Source organism: Poromitra crassiceps (assembly GCF_964638095.1).
Source record: "Poromitra crassiceps genome assembly, chromosome: 10".
Taxonomy (NCBI): Eukaryota; Metazoa; Chordata; class Actinopteri; order Beryciformes; family Melamphaidae; genus Poromitra; species Poromitra crassiceps.
Window position 1 is genome coordinate 27,376,405 of NC_139631.1, and position 20,287 is coordinate 27,396,691.

The 20,287-nt window shown below is 43.1% G+C and overlaps 1 protein-coding gene across 1 annotated transcript in view; it reads right to left on the reverse strand.

The window, feature by feature from the left end:
- Positions 1-20,287, reverse strand: part of LOC310783880 (ras GTPase-activating protein 1-like) — a 43,163-nt gene that overhangs the window by 7,814 nt on the left and 15,062 nt on the right. Inside the window, exons 2-9 of the mRNA XM_083644786.1 lie at positions 10,085-10,237; positions 8,070-8,205; positions 6,879-6,949; positions 5,748-5,865; positions 3,038-3,069; positions 1,642-1,694; positions 473-623; positions 252-330 (exon numbers count right to left, since the gene is read on the reverse strand). Of these exons, the coding sequence (XP_083500912.1) occupies positions 252-330; positions 473-623; positions 1,642-1,694; positions 3,038-3,069; positions 5,748-5,865; positions 6,879-6,949; positions 8,070-8,205; positions 10,085-10,237 (793 nt within the window). The remainder of the gene's footprint in view (positions 1-251; positions 331-472; positions 624-1,641; positions 1,695-3,037; positions 3,070-5,747; positions 5,866-6,878; positions 6,950-8,069; positions 8,206-10,084; positions 10,238-20,287) is intronic.

The window sequence follows — 20,287 nt, forward strand, 5'->3', positions numbered from 1 at the left end:
GTTTGCACCCCATCAGGTAAGACCAGTACTTACTCCATCAGGTAAGACCAGTACCTACTCCATCAGGTAAGAGCTGATGCCAACATTTAGATGCTTTGCAAGACAGTGTGGGCTTGAGCAATGTGAAGATGGCAAAACATGAGGCTTTTTGGGTTAAATGTGACTGAAACCTTCAACTGCCTGTCAGCCCTTATCAGGTCAATGGGTGGCCTCAACTTAACACAGTAATGCTAGCAGGGACTTGGACCTACCTGCACGGAAACAGCTTCTTTCAGGTTGTAGCCCTCAACAATCTGCTCTTTCTTGTAATGGTCGACGATGTCATCAACACTGTCAGAGAGAGTGATGAAGCATGTCAGTTATTGCATTACATTATGTTGTCGCGTGGGGCAACAAGCATTATTCTCTTTTTCTGGACTCCTACAACTTTTATTCTGTTGTATACAAACATAATAATAACCCCCACACATACCTGTTGTAGTACCTCCCCCCCATCATGTACTGATTTGTGGGGGTAGGGCAAATCTTAAACCTTTGGATGTTTTCATTGGTGCGAAAAAAGAGGGAGTAGTCCCCAGGCGTGTTGTCTGACGGCCGGACTAAGAAACTGCACACCTGGCCAACTGTGAGACACATGGAGTGAGAGAGAAATAGGGAGAGAGGAAAGAGAAAGGCTTTAGTGCGTGCTCAGCGGTACATCATGCTGAATGGATTTTGATGTTCAAAACATCATTCAGAATTTTGACAGAAGGAATGTCTGATAACACCACAAGTGATTAAAGTCGAACTGAACCCGTAGTGGCGCGTGGGTCGGAGTCTGTTTCAGACTGAAAACAGAACTTGTCTGAGATGACAGGTTGAGAGAGGCGGGTCAGAGTAGCATGTCGATGATTTTATTTGACAATTCTGGGGACTGACTTTGGCATTGGCCAATCCTGGTGTTTTCCACCCCCAAATCGAGTGGGATTCAGCGCGTTGTGGTGCTACGCAAGTGGGATCCGCCGAGTACCAGGCAGCCAGCTACTTCTGTGTGCAACAAGCAGACAATCCGATGCATGGGTGCTGCCCGCCGGCCTGAAATCTCCGAGGGGCGACCCCTGACAACCAGGCTCTCAGGCGCGCGCCATTATCGCTATTGCAGTAAATACAATATTCCTGGAATGCGAGTTTTAATGAGCTAGTTACATTTCTTTGCATTCTTAGGGATTACCGTTTTCTTTATTGTGTATATCAACATACAATTGGCCAAGTTAGTAGTTAGTTTATGGGATAGGAATTCTGCCAGATGACAGGCACTAGGCGACATTTTCTCTTTCATTTGGAAGAGAAAATTATCCTGAAATGAAGATTTGATTGACAGCTGCCATGTCGTGATATGATTGGTTGAAATGGGGTAGAAATTTGATAGTACTAGGTGATGTCAGCAAACTGTAGATTACTGTTATGAATGAAATCTTGAAAAATGAACTTTTGATGTAAAAAAGTGTGAAAAACTAAAGAAATTAGATTTTTTTTGGCATACATTATTAAATAGGTGCACTGCATACCCAGGTATTTGAAGTAAAAGAAAAGAAAAGTCATTTTTGGGTTCAGCTCGAGTTTAATAACTCAGGCCTAATCTAAGGAAGAGAGGAATGGTACTTGTCATCAGCAGGTTGTAGGCCTCTTGCTTGCTGATCTTTCCGTGATACCAGCTGTACAGGAGACCCAGGAAGAGCGTTAGAAGAAGGAGAGGCACACAACAGAATTAGCTCAATCAACAAAATGCAGATGTTGAGAGGTGCTCACTCCAACACCGCCATCTCTCAACACAGAAGGATTCAACTGCGCACATCTCGGTTGGGGACATTCATCAGACAAAATGACACTGTTTACAAAAGTGATTCCTTAGTGAGACATATCATTTGCACATGTAATAATCACGGTCACGTTGGTGCTAAAAGAAAGAAGGGCTTAAATGTAAGCATAATGTACTTTTCTGAACTCTTGTCACACAGGCATGTGTGAGTTGTTTGACTTGGAGTCACTGACTAAATCAGTCTGAGTAATGACTCATACTGTATACATTGTGCTGTCATGCTCCTCTGCATCCTACAGCAGAAGGTGAGAACCTAACTTACTGTATTCACCTTATTCTTTGCCCACACATGGACGCTTCCGCATTACGTCATTTCGTAATAGTATTTCCGTTTTGACTTGCCAAAAACCCCGCAGGCAAAATGGCCGCGCACACTCCGCTCCTAAAGTGACAAAATTACTCCCCCATAAACTAACATATCTTGGCCAATACGTATGTAACATACAAAATAAAACAACCCGTAATATCTTAATTTTATGTAGAATGCAGAGGGCATGTAACTGTTTAGTTAAACTTGCATTCCAGGAATATTGTGCTCTAAAGATGACGTTAGTGGAGTCGAGGCTGTTGCGTCCTGAAACCCACATAGGTTGCGTGCGATTCGAGGCGTAACCTATGTGCGTTTTAGCGTAACCTATGTGCGATTCGAAATAACGCATCCGAGATAGAAACGTTATGAATATAGCCACGTTATAAACAACAAACTAACGCTGGTGATCCGTATGGAAACAGTGTTACTCGAAATGGTTAAAAGTTATATCAATTTGGTCATTCAGTGGCATTTTACTGCCATATAACATAACTAACTAGTGGCTAATATTAGCCACAGAAGGCAACTAGCGCTGAACCGGAAGAACAAATACGTTTGCGTTGAACGCGGAAGAGAGAAAAAGTGGGCGTGGTGAATAAGGTGAATAGCTAGAGGACATGGCAAACATGGAGGCAACCAGAGAGGCTCAACCAACAGGGACGTAATGAGCCTCTAATGATAGGTTAGGTTGCCTAAAAGTATAGATTAAGCAGCTGCTTTCACAACATAAAGCCAAGGAAGTCACTGCTCCGTAGACAATCGTACACTAAGTCATGAGAAAATGGGTGTGATAGGCTTATATACTGCAATGGATTTTACTCATTGATCAGTTATTGGACACTAAGACTGTGACTGTGCTTATAACTTACACTTTGCCCTCATGTGGATCCTCCTCACGCCCCTGAAAAACATCAGAAACAGAAATGCGTCAAGTTAAGTAGTGAAAGTGATACAAAACTGGCTATAGGACAACCATCTCTCTACATTTTATCAACCATGGGTGTTGTATTGAGAAAACGCTGGTATATTATCTGGGTGTACAATACCAGGGTATATGCAGCAATCCTGCGGTTACATTTTCAAGACTTTTTCAAGACCCTTCCAAAAAATTTCAAGACCCCATCGCCACTTCGAGCTGTGACCGATTACATCAGCGACACACCTTTAACTAACACTTACTATACATTTTGAGTTTGAGATTGCAAAACTAAACGATGTTAGTTTGCCATAACTTCTATGCACTGTATCAATACAACAGAATTCAGATAGGCCAGGAAGGAATCAAGCTCAAGAGAATAAATTGAGTGACTAACCCAAAGGCAAGGTTTATTTAAACTTAAAAATATATATAAAGTATATTTATAACAATAACCTGCTCGCTCACTCACTCACACACACATGCACACAACAGTGTTTCCCTGAGGATCAATCTGGTGCACTCTGAGAGCTACCCCCAGGTATTTTCACATGATCAAATCTGGCCCCCATTCAGGCTTGGACACCCTTGCCATATACAGTCTCATATCACAATATTTATATAAAATCGATATATTGCCCACCCGTAATATTGAGTCCCAGAATCAACCTCCCAATGATGCAATTTGCAGAAAAAGATTAGATTTCATTGATTATCAATGACTGCTTTTAACGTCTTTCTGATATAAATGTTTTATTTTTTACAACCAGATCACCCTATTGTTTTATTTTTACAACCAGATCACCCTATTAAATAAACAGCGTCATGACTCATTAATGTTACTTGGCAGAGTATTGAGCATGTCCTCGTCAAACTGACGGTGAAAAATGTTTGCTGTCACAAAATAAAAATCGTTTTATGACTTATTTGAGGGAAGGAAGATCCCCTGGCTTTGCAGTAAAAGTAGGAGACACACAGATCTCTGCTAAACACTCAGTTCATTATTTAGGTTATGTTCTGGACAACACTCTATCAGGAGAGAGTATGGCGCTGAAAGTCCTCGCCAAGATCAACAGCAGGATCAGATTCATGGCCAGACTAGCTAAATACCTCAATCAAGAAACCACTTGCAGGCGCTATAATACAGTGTCTGTACGATTATGCATGCACCTCCTGGTTCAACAGTGTCCCAGAATCCCTGAAGAAGAAACTGCAAACATCACAAAATAAGCTAGTCAGAGTCATATTAAAGCTACCCCCCCCCCCCCCCCCCCATCCGCACCCACCTGGAGCCCTCTCACTTCAAGAGTCTCAAATGGCTCAAGGTGGAAGACAGGGTGAAGCAGTTACAGTTGTGCCAGGTACACAGGACAGTGTATGGAGAAGTCCCAAGTTATTTTAGCGATTATTTTAAAATGGTTAAAGACACACACACATACTCCACTAGAGGGAGCCCTACTGACATTGTACCAGCAAAGTACAATTTGCACATATACAGGGACTCTTTTGTCTACTCTGCTGCAGTACTCTGGAACAGTGTTGGGAGTAACTAGTTACTAAGTAACTAGTTACTCTAACTTAACTACTTTTTGCAGTAACTAGTAATCTAACTAATTACTTTTCAAATTTGGTAACTCAGTTACAGTTACTAAAATAGTAACTGGGCTTGTTACTAGTTACTTTATAGGACATGAAAATAACGGACAACTTCAGAGGATTATCCGGTTTCTGATCCTCAGACCTCATTCGGGGAGAGAGCTGCAGCTGCAGCCAGAGACCCAGAGGCTAATGACCTTGGGTAGGCTATAAGCCTCCCCAATAAGCAAATTAATGTTCAATGCCACACTGTAAGACAATCGAAGTGGACTTTTAAAAGTAATGCAAAAGTTACTTTCCCTAGTAACTAATTACTTTGGAGTAACTAGTAACTTTAAAGTAATTAAATTACTTTTTGGGAGAAGTAACTAGTAACTGTAACTAATTACCAATTTTCAGTAACTTGCCCAACACTGCTCTGGAACAGCTTACCAACCGAGATAAAATTAGTGATTAACTTAAGCAGATTTAAGACAAATGTGAAAGAATGGCTCAGTGGGGGACATTAGTTTTAGGCTAGCGTCTGTTTTAAGGTAGTTGTATTGATTAATGTATGTTATGTGTTGCCAGTGAATTGTGTTGAATTTATGTTGTCTGAATACATCTGTGCCTCCCTCCTTCCCTTTCCCCTTTACCAACAAGGACCATAATGAAAATAAGCGGAAGCTTTTTTTATGTAATCCTTGACTGTTTTTTTTATTACACCTTACTTTCTAAAGTTTTTTATGAAAATGTGTCAAATAAATCAAATCAAATCAAATCAAAAACTTGACTCAAAGACTTTTCAATACCTCCGCGGACACCCTGAATACAGATGCCACTACTGGGTACTGGGCTGCACACTGCACCCAGTTAACTTTTAATTATTGAGATGCGTCCAGCTGAGTGAACGGTGCAGATATCACTAAAAGTACTTTGACGCACCCTGACTTGACTGTACTGTATAGATCAATAGTTTGGAGATGCATGTTACTTTGGTGTGCTGCTAATGAGATGCAATGACTTATACAGATGTCACTCCTGAACAACGAGAGGCGTCCTGGCCTCGCTGTTTGTGCTGTACTCACCACCTCCTCCACCAGATCCTCCACAATGAGGCCCTGCTCCTCTGTGCGAACGTTGGTCACCCACATCCAGCCATCATCCAGTTCATTGTGAACGATAAACATGTCCCCTTTCAGGAAGCTGGAGAGATATGGAGTTACAGTAAAGGGGATTTAGAGAAGAGGAGATTTAATCTGTCACATAATGCACAGATTGACCCTAAGAAAAAAGGCACAAATGTGAGCATATACAAATTTCATGTTACATTTTACCGTTATATATTTGTTTCTCTTATGTAGTATTTTTCATTTCAACAAATTTTCCTTTGGATGTGTTTCCTAGTTCTATTTCCCTCTGCCGCACAGTTGCTTGCAATGCATGACAATCTTTGATCTGAAAGCCTCCACAAATCAGGACTTTGTCACTCCCTACCCTCCTGGGCAAAACCGGCTCTGCATTCCATTATAATTTGTGATTTGAGATTTCTTTCTGTTTGCTTCGTCTTCTACTATTGATGCATACGGCCCAAAGTCAAATTCCTCATTTGTAATATGATTGCTAACTATGGCTATTAAAATGAATCTTGAATCTTTACAATGCTGTAGCGACAACTTCAACACTGAAGAAATTGGACAAACGTTTGCCTGGGATTCTTGTTTTTGACTGTAGTACCACTGCATTACCAGCAGGGGTCTCCTTCAAGACACACAACAAGGTAAAGGGTTGCATGTCTGTGGCTGGTTGGCAGACACAGGGCCATGTTGACTTCAGACAGATGTTTATCAGATTTGGGAACTCGGGGATAGCAGGGACCATCAGTAAGTGTGCCTACCGCTGCTAAATGACTGTTTGTTCATTAGCCAGTCAGATGATGGGCTTTCCAGTCTGCTGTGAGGGGAATCGCAGGCTGGGGTGAATACTTGACATTCCTGTTTCATGTCAACAAATTAAGAAAAACTAGTTTGCTTTTTGGGAGCAATACAATCTCATTCAATATTTCTGAGCTCAGGAGAACAACACTCCTTGTTTGTAGCTCAAATGTATCGAGTCATATCGATGACGCTACTTTTAAACGGCAACTGGTTCGATATTAAATCCCTTCCTACAAGTGTTAGACCAGAGAAACTTGCCCATTAACATACACAGGGACTCACCTGATCTCATCGGTTTCTGGCACTTTGGTGTATGGAAGAATGGCCCTGACTCTCCTCCTGTCCTCTACAGGCTGTGGAAACACAAGAATAACAATCTCATCCTGAGCCTTGACCTACCAAACACACATGCATGCTACCCCCCCCCCCCCCCCATTATCCCACAAAATCAAGTATTTTACACTTCTCTAGTTGGAGACTTGCCGAATATTGCCTGAAGGCAAAAGATGAGGGGAAAAGTAAGAAAATGGGGGACATGTCTTGTATGCCGAGTAGTTAGCGGGCTCAAAAAAAGAATCTGGGCTGCCTTCAAATTCAATCAAAAAAAGGTATTTTTGCTTTCCCCATTCATCTTTCAGCTCTCAAGACATTTCATCAGGGTAAGTAAAAAGTTTCATGAAATGTTGCATTAAGATAAAAGTGTGTCCCTCAGAAAGAGTTTACGCTTAAAGGTCCAGTGTGTAGAATTTAGTGGCATTTAGCGAACAGACTTAGCAGAAATGGAATATCATATTCATAACTGTTTTAATTTGTGTATAATCACCTGAAAATAAAAATCGTTGTGTTTTTGTTACCTTAGAATGCGCCATTTATATCTACATAGGGAGCAGGTCCTCTTCCACGGCAGCCGCCATGTTGCACCGCCATGTTTCTACAGTAGCCCAGCACGGACAAACCAAACACTGGCTCTAGAGCGGGCATTTCTTATTTTCTTTTATGGCCACTGTAGGTTCTCTTAAGGCCCAATTATACTCTACGTTAAAGACAGAGACGAACAGAGCCTTCTGTCCGTACTCTGCGTTCATTTCGTGTGTTTTCTGTCCGTCCTCTGAAAGCTTACGGATACGCATGAATCGCAGCAAAACCACACACACACACACACTCATGCATTTGACTCTCTACTGCACACTGGTGGATGTATTGCTTAACATGATACCAACGTGAAAGACGCATGGAAGTATGTGGGCAGTGACGATTACACCGTTTGAAACGGACGCATTTATTTTCGTATGAAAATGGAGTATAAATGAGCCATTACATGGTTGGAAGGGGAGGGTGAGGGAAGGGGTATTCAGTTGGTTGCACTCTGGAACCTCACCACTAAGTGCCACTAAATCCTACACACTGGTCCTATAAAGCTGGTGTACTGAAATTAACTGATGGCAAAACTCCAGGCCAGTTAGTCAGTCTCACCTCTGGGGGCGCCACTGGCGATAGCAGCTTTTCTCCTTTCAGCAGGCAAGACACATAGCTGTAGTAACCAATCAGGTCGGACAGAGAGGAGAACCGCCGCCCGCCAATGTAATAGTCTCCACACATGGCGATGATCCTGTTGAGAGGACACACAACAATGACACAAGAGAGTGAGGTTACTGTTAAATACAGGGGCATAGCTGCAGGGTGAAGGAGAGAAACAATGTTCTACACTCATCCGTTAACAAAAAACTAAAATGAACTTGACTGCTTCAACATTCCTCTTTAAATATTGACCCCTTCCCCTACATACACACAGTATACGTATATATAAAGAGATAGTTGTTGTTTTTTGCTTTTGTAATTACAAAGTGTTGCTGTATGTATGCTTTGGCAATGTAAGATGCACCTTATCATGCCAATAAAGCCCCTTTGAATTGAATTGAGAGAGAGAGAGAGAGAGAGAGAGAGAGAGAGAGCAAAGCTGCTGAACTAAACTATCATGACTCAGATGTCATTTGTAGCTCAGATAAGCGCCTGGAAATTGCTCGAGTGAATGATGACAGTGGCGTGGTAAAAGTACCGCTCTGTGCCATCTCCCAGTGGAGAGCCAGTGATCCTAATTCTCTGCTCATCTCTGTTGAGTGGATCTCTGATTGCAGGTTAATAATAAACACACTGGCGCTGGTGCTCATTTGTTACAGCCACAATCCAAGGACATCAACCTATCGAGGTGGAGGGCCACGCTATTAACCTTGTAATTCCCTTACAAAAAGGGCTCCTTCCTCCCGGCATCGATGACATCACGTCTACATCGGGCCGATGAGCGCCAGCGAGATGATGATGTCATTGTTGTTTAATTAGCAACAGCTTCATGAACAAAGCCCGTGGGCGGAGAAGGATACACTGGCAAGGTATGGAGTAACTTGAGCGATATAGTCCAATGTGCCCATGTTAAAAGTATGTTATTATCATCAGTCTGACAAACAGACAAAGAGCGGACATTCAGTCTGGCACGAACGATCCTACAACTCTCAGCTGAGAGAGTGTGTGTGTGTGTGTGGGGAGAGAGAGAGCCCCGAGTCCTCTCAGGTGTTATGAGTGAGCAGTGTTGTTGAAACATGGGGCTAATGTATCATGATACTGGATATACTGTAATACATGCAGTGAGGGGGTGGACAGGTTGTCTGACTGATTGTAGGGTTATAGGATACTCCGAGGTATTGTTTGCCAGTCAAATGTGATGTCCTCTCAGTTTCACTTCAGGTCCACCCACACATCCTCTATCAGAGGAAACATCTTCTGCATCACACGCACAGGTTCCAGCTATGTGTGCCAGAGTTGATGTTGGGCTACATGTTCAAATGATTTGGTTTAGTGCGTCCTGGTGGCTCGCCTGGTAGCACGCGTACCACGGAGGCTCAGTACTTCGACACGGGTTCGAATCCAACCCGAGGTCCTTTGCCACATGTCATCCCCTCTCTCCACCTTTCCTGTTTGCCTACTGTCCTATCTAAATAAAGGCGAAAATTCCCCCCAAAAATAAAATAAAAAAAAGTGATCAGATGACTAACCTCTATAGTCCCCTGTTTTGATCTTCTACTTTATGCTGCTTTCTACCTGTTTTGTAAGCTCACCATGTCATTTGTTACCGTTTGTGTGAAATCTACAGTCACAGCTGTGCACTCTATAATTATGCTGTGCTGTGTATGTGTTTGGGTCTATACTTATGCATAGGAGAGAGTTTTGTGTGATAACTAATTTCTGGGGCGAGTAAAACGTACGTGTGTGTGTGTGTGTGTGTGTGTGTGTGTGTCTGTGTGTGTGTGACGTGTGTGAGAGAGACATACGTGTGGTGTGGTGTGTGTGTGTGTGTGTGTGTGTGTGTGTGTGTGTGTGTGTGTGAGAGAGAGAGACATACGTGTGTGTGTGTGTGTGTGTGTGTGTGACGTGTGTGAGAGAGACATACGTGTGGTGTGTGTGTGCGTGCGCCGTGTGTTTGTGCTCTGACCGACCTGAAGTGGTTGACCACGCTGGTCATGCTGAGGAAGGATAGGACGAAAGAACCGGGCCGGCGGTCGCTCTCCCTGATGAGGTAGCTGCCAGGGGTGCGGGCCTGGCGCAGACGCTCCTCAGCGATGGTTCGGTCCAGCTTGCCATGGTACCACCTGAGACAAGAGAGAAGTGTGAGGGAAGGGGGGGGGGGGGGGGGGGATGGAGAGAGAGAAGGACAAAAGAGAGAGTGAGGGTTACTGCAATGTGAGACTATTTGTGAGACTACTCCCACAACTATAAATGTGATCTATCAGTATGCTGCTTTGAGACAATACCTTTTAGATCGCCGGGCCTTAGGCACACAAATAGCATCTAAATGTAGGCCCTGAAACAACGAGCAACACTGCTCTCAGTAATAGTATTGCTAAAGCAATTCCCCCTAATAAGCAGCAAATTTCACAATGCTTTTTGTTATAAGCACAGCATGAATAATTCAATTGTTTGTTTGTTTGTTTGACTGATTAATGAATGAATCAATGTACTGTGTGGTGTCATTCATAAATTGTTGGCTTTGCATCGTTCACTCCACACACCATTTCTTGTTGATTTGGCATGTCATTCTATCAATGTATTGTCCCACTCAAGGTCACATGACACATTAAGTCTTGTAGCTACTAGGATGATCTCTGGTTTTCTCAATCGACCATTCATGTACATTAAGCTCTAGTGTATTCATTCAATCACCCACCATTCACATTGTGCAGGCTATGGGAACAATTCAAGTCCAGATCAACACAATCACCAGGCACACACTAACAGGATACTGCACTGAAGTTGGCACTGGCAATATCAGACATGGTAAACGGTCTGGCACTTTAATGTGTCTGTCTGCAACAAGCATAGTCAGACACACAAATATGCCTGAAGCAGAGATTGACTGGTGACTACTTACAACAAGCCATAATGAAACCACAATACTTTGTACAGCAAAGGTTACTATATACGATATGATATTTCCCCCCGATTTTACACAGGATTTCCAGTTGGGCACAGTCTGTCTTTGTTTCTTCTAGTCTGCAGTTGGTGTGCCAGTCGGCACCAAAATCTGTTAGTGTCTACTGGGGTACAGATAATCGTCAAGTGTATACTGCCTCCCGATGCCAGTCGGAGCCACAACGATTATATAATCTAACAGGTTTGAATTTTCAAGACGATTCTGGACACAGGGTAAACCATCAACAACATGCATAATGGATCCCGTCAATATCCAATGAAAAACTATGAGGCAATGAGGCAAAAGCAGTCAATTAGCTAGTCACTCTTCAGTCTTCATACAATACATATTTCTGATACCAAAGCACACGTGAATAATACAGGGACGAGTGCAAGCCTCAATTACAACTTCAGACGACACGCTAAAAGCCGTTTGTTCAGTTGTCAAGTCAGCCAGAATAAAATGGAAACTTCCCGCTACAACTTTCAAAATAAAAGTACCATTGCAATGTGTTTTTTTTGTGCGATCCGAAATACCCCAAGTACCAAAGAGGAAATATAGAAAACATTTGCATAGAAACCTGTTTTAAATTAACATAATGTTGTGCCTTGGAAAAGTCCATTTGAACCATTTTTAAGAGAGTCATGCACTAATAAATTAGCGCTTTTATTTTGAAAGTAAAATCGTCTAGCTTCCGTATGGTTAGTAGCCGCGAGAGCTCATTGTTTTCATTGTTTGCTGGGCTGAGATGGACTCAGTTGCTGTGACAAGTCCTGTAGTCTCTGGTCCCTCGTCTGAGGCAGTCGTGTTGACTCGTGTAGTGTAATACCACCAGTTTTTCAATCTTCCGGAAGCAGTCGGGTAGTGTGTATACTCCCCAGTCTTTTCATCATCTGTGAAGATGTTAGTTATAACCTAAACCACCGACCTGTAAACAGCCAAACAGACTGAGAGCAAGTCACTTGTTCTGAAACAAACGGAAAGTGCAAGGCACCTAAAAGCATCAAAGCCAGTTGCTTTTGGAGCTTCCACCACAGCAGTCTCACTGTCCTGAAATAAACAGAAGCTCAACACTGGTTAACAGTTCAGCAGGTGGGCCTGAACTTGACAGGGCCTAAAAAATTAACACGCTTTTCCAAATTTAGGCCAATGGGGCCTCTCAGAGCAGAGTGGAAAAACATCCAGCGGTGAGGAGATGAATGACTTGCTGCAGTAGCTCTTTTCACAGGAGACTTGAAGGACTCCCATCTGGTTTAGGTGAGCAGAGGCCTCCACGTGTCAAGTGAAAGAAAAAAGTGATGAAGTCTGCTATGGTGAAGTAAGCTGGAGGAAGACTTGCTGAGCGGAGGGAGAGTTAAGGCTCTGTGATGGGGATTAGGGACTCACGGAACGATTTGTGTGATGAGAGTATTGAAGAGGACAGACATGAGGAGTGAGTGTGTGTGATGGAGAGTATTGAAGAGGACAGACATGAGTGAGTGTGTGTGATGGAGAGTATTGAAGAGGACAGACATGAGGAGTGAGTGTGATGATGAGAGTATTGCAGAGGACAGACATGAGGAGTGAGTGTGTGTGATGGAGAGTATTGAAGAGGACAGACATGAGGAGTGAGTGTGTGTGTGATGAGAGTATTGAAGAGGACAGACATGAGGAGTGAGTGTGTGTGATGAGAGTATTGAAGAGGACAGACATGAGGAGTGAGTGTGTGTGATGGAGAGTATTGAAGAGGACAGACATGAGGAGTGAGTGTGTGTGATGGAGAGTATTGAAGAAGACAGACATGAGGAGTGAGTGTGTGTGATGACGAGAGTATTGAAGAGGACAGACATGAGGAGTGAGTGTGTGTGATGGAGAGTATTGAAGAGGACAGACATGAGGAGTGAGTGTATGTGATGGAGAGTATTGAAGAGGACAGACATGAGGAGTGAGTGTGTGTGATGACGAGAGTATTGAAGAGGACAGACATGAGGAGTGAGTGTGTGTGATGAGAGTATTGAAGAGGACAGACATGAGGAGTGAGTGTGTGTGATGAGTGTATTGAAGAGGACAGACATGAGGAGTGAGTGTGTGTGTGATGAGAGTATTGAAGAGGACAGACATGAGGAGTGAGTGTGTGTGATGGAGAGTATTGAAGAGGACAGACATGAGGAGTGTGTGTGTGTGATGAGAGTATTGAAGAGGACAGACATGAGGAGTGAGTGTGTGTGTGTGATGGAGAGTATTGAAGAGGACAGACATGAGGAGTGAGTGTGTGTGATGGAGAGTATTGAAGAGGACAGACATGAGGAGTGCGTGTGTGTGATGGAGAGTATTGAAGAGGACAGACATGAGGAGGAGTGAGTGTGTGTGATGGAGAGTATTGAAGAGGACAGACATGAGGAGTGAGTGTGTGTGATGAGAGTATTGAAGAGGACAGACATGAGGAGTGAGTGTGTGTGATGAGAGTATTGAAGAGGACAGACATGAGGAGTGAGTGTGTGTGATGGAGAGTATTGAAGAGGACAGACATGAGGAGTGAGTGTGTGTGATGGAGAGTATTGAAGAGGACAGACATGAGGAGGAGTGAGTGTGTGTGATGGAGAGTATTGAAGAGGACAGACATGAGGAGGAGTGAGTGTGTGTGATGGAGAGTATTGAAGAGGACAGACATGAGGAGGAGTGAGTGTGTGTGATGGAGAGTATTGAAGAGGACAGACATGAGGAGGAGTGAGTGTGTGTGATGGAGAGTATTGAAGAGGACAGACATGAGGAGTGAGTGTGTGTGATGAGAGTATTGAAGAGGACAGACATGAGGAGTGAGTGTGTGTGATGGAGAGGACGTAGAAGTGGGGCCAACAAGCAGCGCTTAGGGACCGAGGAAGCTGGGGGGAATAACGGTGAAGAGGGAAAGACAGATGAGAGTGAAAGAAGAGTGGCAGATGGGAGAGTGGTCTCCCTATCCTATATCACAAGCTAGTTAGGCTGTAATTATTACAGCTTAATATGACTTCATTAACTAAGGCTACAGGAGTGAAATGGGGCACCATCAGTGTTTTGGACCTATGCCAGTTAAGATCTCTAATTCTCTATTGCTTTAAGGCTGTGGCCACACTGCTCCGTCAGAATTATAAAACGGATAGATTGATGTCCGTTGCGTTGTTTTTTAGATAACCCGGGCCGGGAAGCGCGGCACTCTCTGTAGTCAGGAGCTGTTAGCTGTCAGGAGGACGTGGGCTCAGAGCTGGAACATACAGTAGCTGTTAGCTGTGAGCTACGTTTGCCAACTAAGTGTTCGCTAGGCTCAAAACGCCGCCCATAACAACTTTTAACCAGTTTGAGTCACGCTCTTTCCATAAAGCCCACCAGCTTTCATATATGTTGGTTGATATTAGAACAATATTGTGGCTGATTCTAATCTAAACTACCGTTTTGGAGATGCGGGGAGACTGTCATCATGGCGGCGACTCTGTTTCTGGTATTTCCGCTCTCGGTGACAAATGCATCCATCCCATACGTCCATCCAGTAAAAGCCCGCTTGAAATTTCTGTCCATCAAAAGTATGCAAATGTGCTGGAGACAGTGCTCCTCGAACAGACGGACAGCTGTCTTTGAAAATGAATGGAAGCGACAGAGAAATGAACGCAGGCGGACAGACACCATGGATCAGTGCGGCCACGGCCTAAGCCATCCTAAACACAAACAGCCAAACAGTGAGCAGCCAACATCAACAAGGCCTGCAAGCCACAACTGGCAGACAAATCTAAAGCCACAAACAAACAGCACAGATCATGACAAACAAACAGCACAGATCATGACAAACAAACAGCACAGAATCAGATCATGACTGACAGGAAGATGCTGCGACGTAATGAGGACCTTTCCCCTCATGCTCCTCTCTGTCCTGCTTTCCCCTCTGCTCTGTTTACAAACTCCTCCTTGACCCAAAACCTCTCCCTCATATACCAGCTAGCCTAGGGTTGTCAAAACTATCGATAGTAAAGTATCATTACTGAACATTTGAATCGGATACAATACTCATTTGCAACAGGTATCGATAGTATCGATAAGTATCAATACAAAGAAATTGAAATGGATACAACAATACTCATTTGCAACAGTTTTGATACCATCAGTGCTTTCTTTTAATGAAAGATCACAGATTTTTCCCTCCCTACCATTGGGTATCTGTTGCTTCAACAAGCTAAACGTGTTCTGATGGGTAGAGCAGGGCTAATCTGCTGTCTAAATTCAAAGTTATATCAGGCCTAGATTAGATGACTTCATTTCTATGCCTCTTGATGTGTCGTCATGCCCCTCTTCCCGTGGTATCGAAAACGGTATCGAGTATCAATATTTTCCTGGGTATCGGACGGTATCAAAGTAGAAATTCTAGTATCGTGACATCCCTAATACCAGCACCAAATCAGGACAGGACGGGGTGTATTTGACAGGCCCATCGAAATCCCGGAATCACCATTCATGCCCATTTGAAAAACACATGCAAACCAATACACTCGCCCCCATGACAGTTTTGTTCCTGAAGCTGAGCCAGACATTCAGCCCAGTAGCTATCATGACATGCAGACTGACTGTTTGTACAAATGGCAGTGAGATTCCCTCCACCTCTGCCAACAGCAGCATGTTCCATGACTTTCAAGGGGCTCAGATTGAGTCTCATTATTAGTAACTGAGGTATGGACTAGTAGAGGAGGGGGCTTGATAGCAGAGCTGGCAGGCTAATTCTCCTGTCATATCCACCTTATTTTTGAATGCCCCACTGTAAAATAATTGTGGGTGCAAGGTCCGGTCTAGGATGTGACTGATTGTTGCAGCTGGCGCATTTCCTCATTAAAACTCCGACGCTGGGGAAAAAAAGTTGCTCACAATAAATAACACTCGTTTGACGACTTATTTGAGGGAATGTAATAATTGTATCTATCACATCCGCTATTTCTGTTGGTCTTTGAACAACTCTGGACTTATTGAACTTATTGACGAGATTTTTGCCAACCTGGACGTGATTTGCTCCGTTCGCCTGCAGCTGTCGTTTACAGGCGGGCTACAGTATGTTGCGTCTGTGTCAGCAACGTAACGGGGGGAGGGGGCTGGGAGGATTACACCAGAAGAACTTAAGTACCCATATTTCACGTAAGGCGTCATGGCAGCTAGAAATAAGCTGGATAGGTTTGCTGACTCACTCAATGCCTTTACAACACTTTCTGAATACTACCCAAAATAGGTATCCACTTGTTTTTGAGTAGCATCTTCTGTCATCTCAAACTAGGCTGCTGTAAACAACTATTTACCAGCAGCGGAGAATATGTCAGCCTAAAACTTTCAGCTGCCATCTGTCTGAATGCAAGATATGAGTGCCAATAACTGACTTTTAAACTACACCATCATCCAGGGAAATCCATTTGAATTTATTCAACATATCTGCATCCATCACATTTTTGTGTGTGAAAAATGCAAAGTGTTATTTGGCTTGATTGTGTTTTGTTTATTTGAGGCAGGCAGTAAAACAGGCTCCTGCAAGTAATGTCACTATGCCCCGATTGATTTAAAAGCAAAACAAGTGAAAGCGTCGTGTAAATCCCAGCAATGCACTCTCATTACCGTGCTTTGTCATTCGCTAATATGTTTTCTTACTTTGGCTATGTGTCAACTTTGTTGATAGCAACTGGTGTATTCTAATCACTCTGCCTATGCTATCTCACAGACGACGACACTGAGAGGGACTGTGAGTGTGATTGTGCCTGTGGCAGTGACAGAGCTGTACACCTACTTCATTAGGTGGTAGCACTGGTGCTAGTAAGCAAAGTATTCCAGTAGCACAGAGTAAGATTTTGTATCACATACTTTATTGGTGAAAATCCATTTGGTCATGTAGATAGGGATGGGTATTGTTAAGATTTTTACGGTAGCCTATTACTAGTTACTGATACTGCTTATTGATATGGTACTTTAACAGTATTCTGATCGGTTCTTTTTGTTAAATTAAGAATAGAAACTGTTGCAAAATCTTTAAATGGGTGTGTTCATAAATTCAATCTGACCATTTTATTTCAGATTTTACTCACAAAATATAACAAATAAAATGCGGTGCATTATTATCCATTAAACTATCCAGCATTAACGTTTATGTAGCAATAATAAATAGGAAATATATTAATAGCACCCGAGTGGATACAAATTTATCTTAGCACAGAATACATAATAGCATATGCTAGCAAAACTGTAGCGCTGTACAGCCCTGCAGTGAGCGATACAGGACATCCTCCACAAAAGAGGAATTATAATTAATCTGATTTTTCATGACATATTTCTATACTTTAGGGAGCTTCAAACTCATTTCAAGCAGGGAAAAGTGAAAGCACTACTCTCCGGGGTGTGCTGATAGGCAGCCCATTCAAACCACAGGCAGGGTTTAGGAGGTCATAGCCTCACTCCAGGAAGATTGGAGGCCGGTCCACGGTTACGACTGCAATAAACTTCAAACTTCTATGATCCAACTTGAAGTTGTGCAGGTTTATGGAGGGAGAAATGCTAAGGCAGCACACTGGAGAAAGTCCCTGAGGCAAAGCTGTGCGTCTTCCTGGGCCATGCTACTGCGGGTTGGGCTGTACATGGGTACAGATGTCCAGGAGCAGCTGGCCTATTCTGGGCTATTTAGAGTTACAGGGGAATGTACAAGAATAGTAGTATGGTCTTTTTACTAGAAAACAAACATAGTAAGCTTATTACATGGGGGACTGAATCTCTAGCATCTGTGTGTCTGGTGACTCTGGTCAGAGTGGTACAGTACATAATGGTTGAGCGTCCACTCAACTAGACTGGAAGGAACTAAACTGATGATAAGGCATGGGTGTGAATTGTCTGTTGTTTTTGCATCAACCCTGTCACTTCAACACTGTAACATCGTTTGTTTTCCCTGGACATGGATGCCGTGACTAGAAGTCAGGACAGGAGTCTTCCCACCACAAGCTAGACCAACACGTCTCCAGAAATGAATAAGATATGTTAATCAATTGTAGAGATGGTTAAAAAAAAAATAGATTATTTTTCCACTAGCGCCACTTGAAACACAGACTTTTGTAAATATTCTACGCAGCCCCCGCAGAGCATGAGTAAGCATTCTCTGCTTACTCAGCAAGCCTGAAGCCCTGCGTCACTTATCAAACATTTGATTTATTTTTGGAATCAAGAAATCATCAAGCTAGAGTCAACTGTGGTGTCATAAACAAAAATGACTTATAGCCTGGGGCCTCTGTTATAAAATAGGAACAAGTAAACCATAAAAATAACATCACAAATGACTATATATATATATATATATATATATATATATATATATATATATATATATATATATATATACTGTATATAAAAAAGGTCGCTAACAAAGTTGTTAAACAGACCTGATTACGGCCCTATTATTACACCACTGACTTCATGTTAAGTGTGACCTGTAATATTCCATTCATGTACTGTGCCATGCTAGGCAGTCAGTTGGGAGTGGGTACAGCAGGCAGGCAGGCAGGCAGGGCGCTGTGATAAATGGACTATGAACATAAGCCATGACAGCGCCGGTGATAGGACAAGCTGCTTTTATCAGCTTGAGGAATGCCCCGTCGTGTCGGTACATGAACGGAGTCAGACTGCAGCATAGTGACGTCCTGGCTCTCTCCTCTACTGACACTACAACTTCTGCATACACATCTACTTGATGGTCAACTAAAGTGGTCTAACTAATACAAATTGAGTCTGAATAGATTAACTGTGCACCGGTCTTAATCCATGATGTGTTGGCTGGTCACAACAAGCAGTGCAAATAACTGTGCTTTTTACACTAACCTAAGTCACAACTCAAAGTGCTGAGGTAGGTACCGTGCAAACCCTTATATTGAGGCAGGACATTTCACCTATACAGTAGCACCCCCAACCCACCCACCCACCCACCTCACAGTTTGAAAAACACTCTCACACTCTCACACAGGAAACCCAGGTAGTCACCTCACCATGGAGGAAGAGGCAACCCTTTCAACTCGTTAGCATAAAAGGCAGCGCCGCCGCCATCCATTTCAAGTGGGCTGTTATGACAACGCAGACAAGAGCAAAGTGACACAGAACCGACAGACAAGAGCAGATGACACAGAACCGACAGGATGATTTCAATCAAAACGGAAAATGAGCATATGTCACGTTCTATAGATGAGAGGAAGAGGAAGCCAAGTAGGTTAGGTTACGTGCATACTAGTGCTGCACACGCTGTAGCGGTTACAGTCTGTGCTGCTGTCGTCAAGCACAATATCACTGCACGCGACTGAAATCAAAACAAACCCAAGCCAAAGCTGTAGGCCTGGGCAAGATGACAAGATAGAGAGCTTAGAACCAGAAGCTTAGAACTCCACCTAACCTAGCTGTCTGATTGATCCTGTACACAAGTCTTGTGTGACAATATTGGAAGTATTGCATCACAAGAAGGCAGAGAGGACAGGAGGAGAGATATGCAGACTGTTCCCATGGTGTTGTTGACCCTCATAATAGCAATTTCCTCACACTTGAGAGCTTTACATCTGGAATGACAACCCATAGCACTGTGATGCCACAGGAGGCACACTGTACAGTGTCCACACACTGAGAAATACATAGCCTCTGGAAAACAAAAAGGCCTCATGCATTTCAACCGGATTATTTGAACTGCAACTATTCTGGGTGAATCCGATGTCTCAGTTGAAGAAGAAAAAAGTGGCGGAGCGACGACGCTCCCCTGCGTTCCGGCAGCACTACACAGTAGTACACACCCCTGCTTGTATGACAATGGTCATTCATTTCCTATAATAACTGTTTATTGATTGATTGATTGATTGATTGAAACGATTTATTTCAAACAGTTAAAACAATACATAAAGTGAAAACTAAAACAGTAAACATAACAGTCTAATAGACTTCATCAAAAGGAAAATACGTAAACTCAAACATAAAAAAGGCGAACTGTTTGAAAATCTGTTTATAAAATAGTAACGGCTATAGTGTTTTCCCCCGAACCGTGCAGCCGCTGTCAAATAAAATCATTACAATTCCTGAGGGAAACAATCAACATCCACCAGCTCGCCGTCACGCGATATGCTGTTTCAGGTACGCTAGTATGGACGACAGCGAAATCATACACATGTCTTCAGTTGTACTGTGCTGAAGTCAATGTGATTGTGAACCTGCACTCTATCAAGAGTTGTGCTGGCTGCTGTCT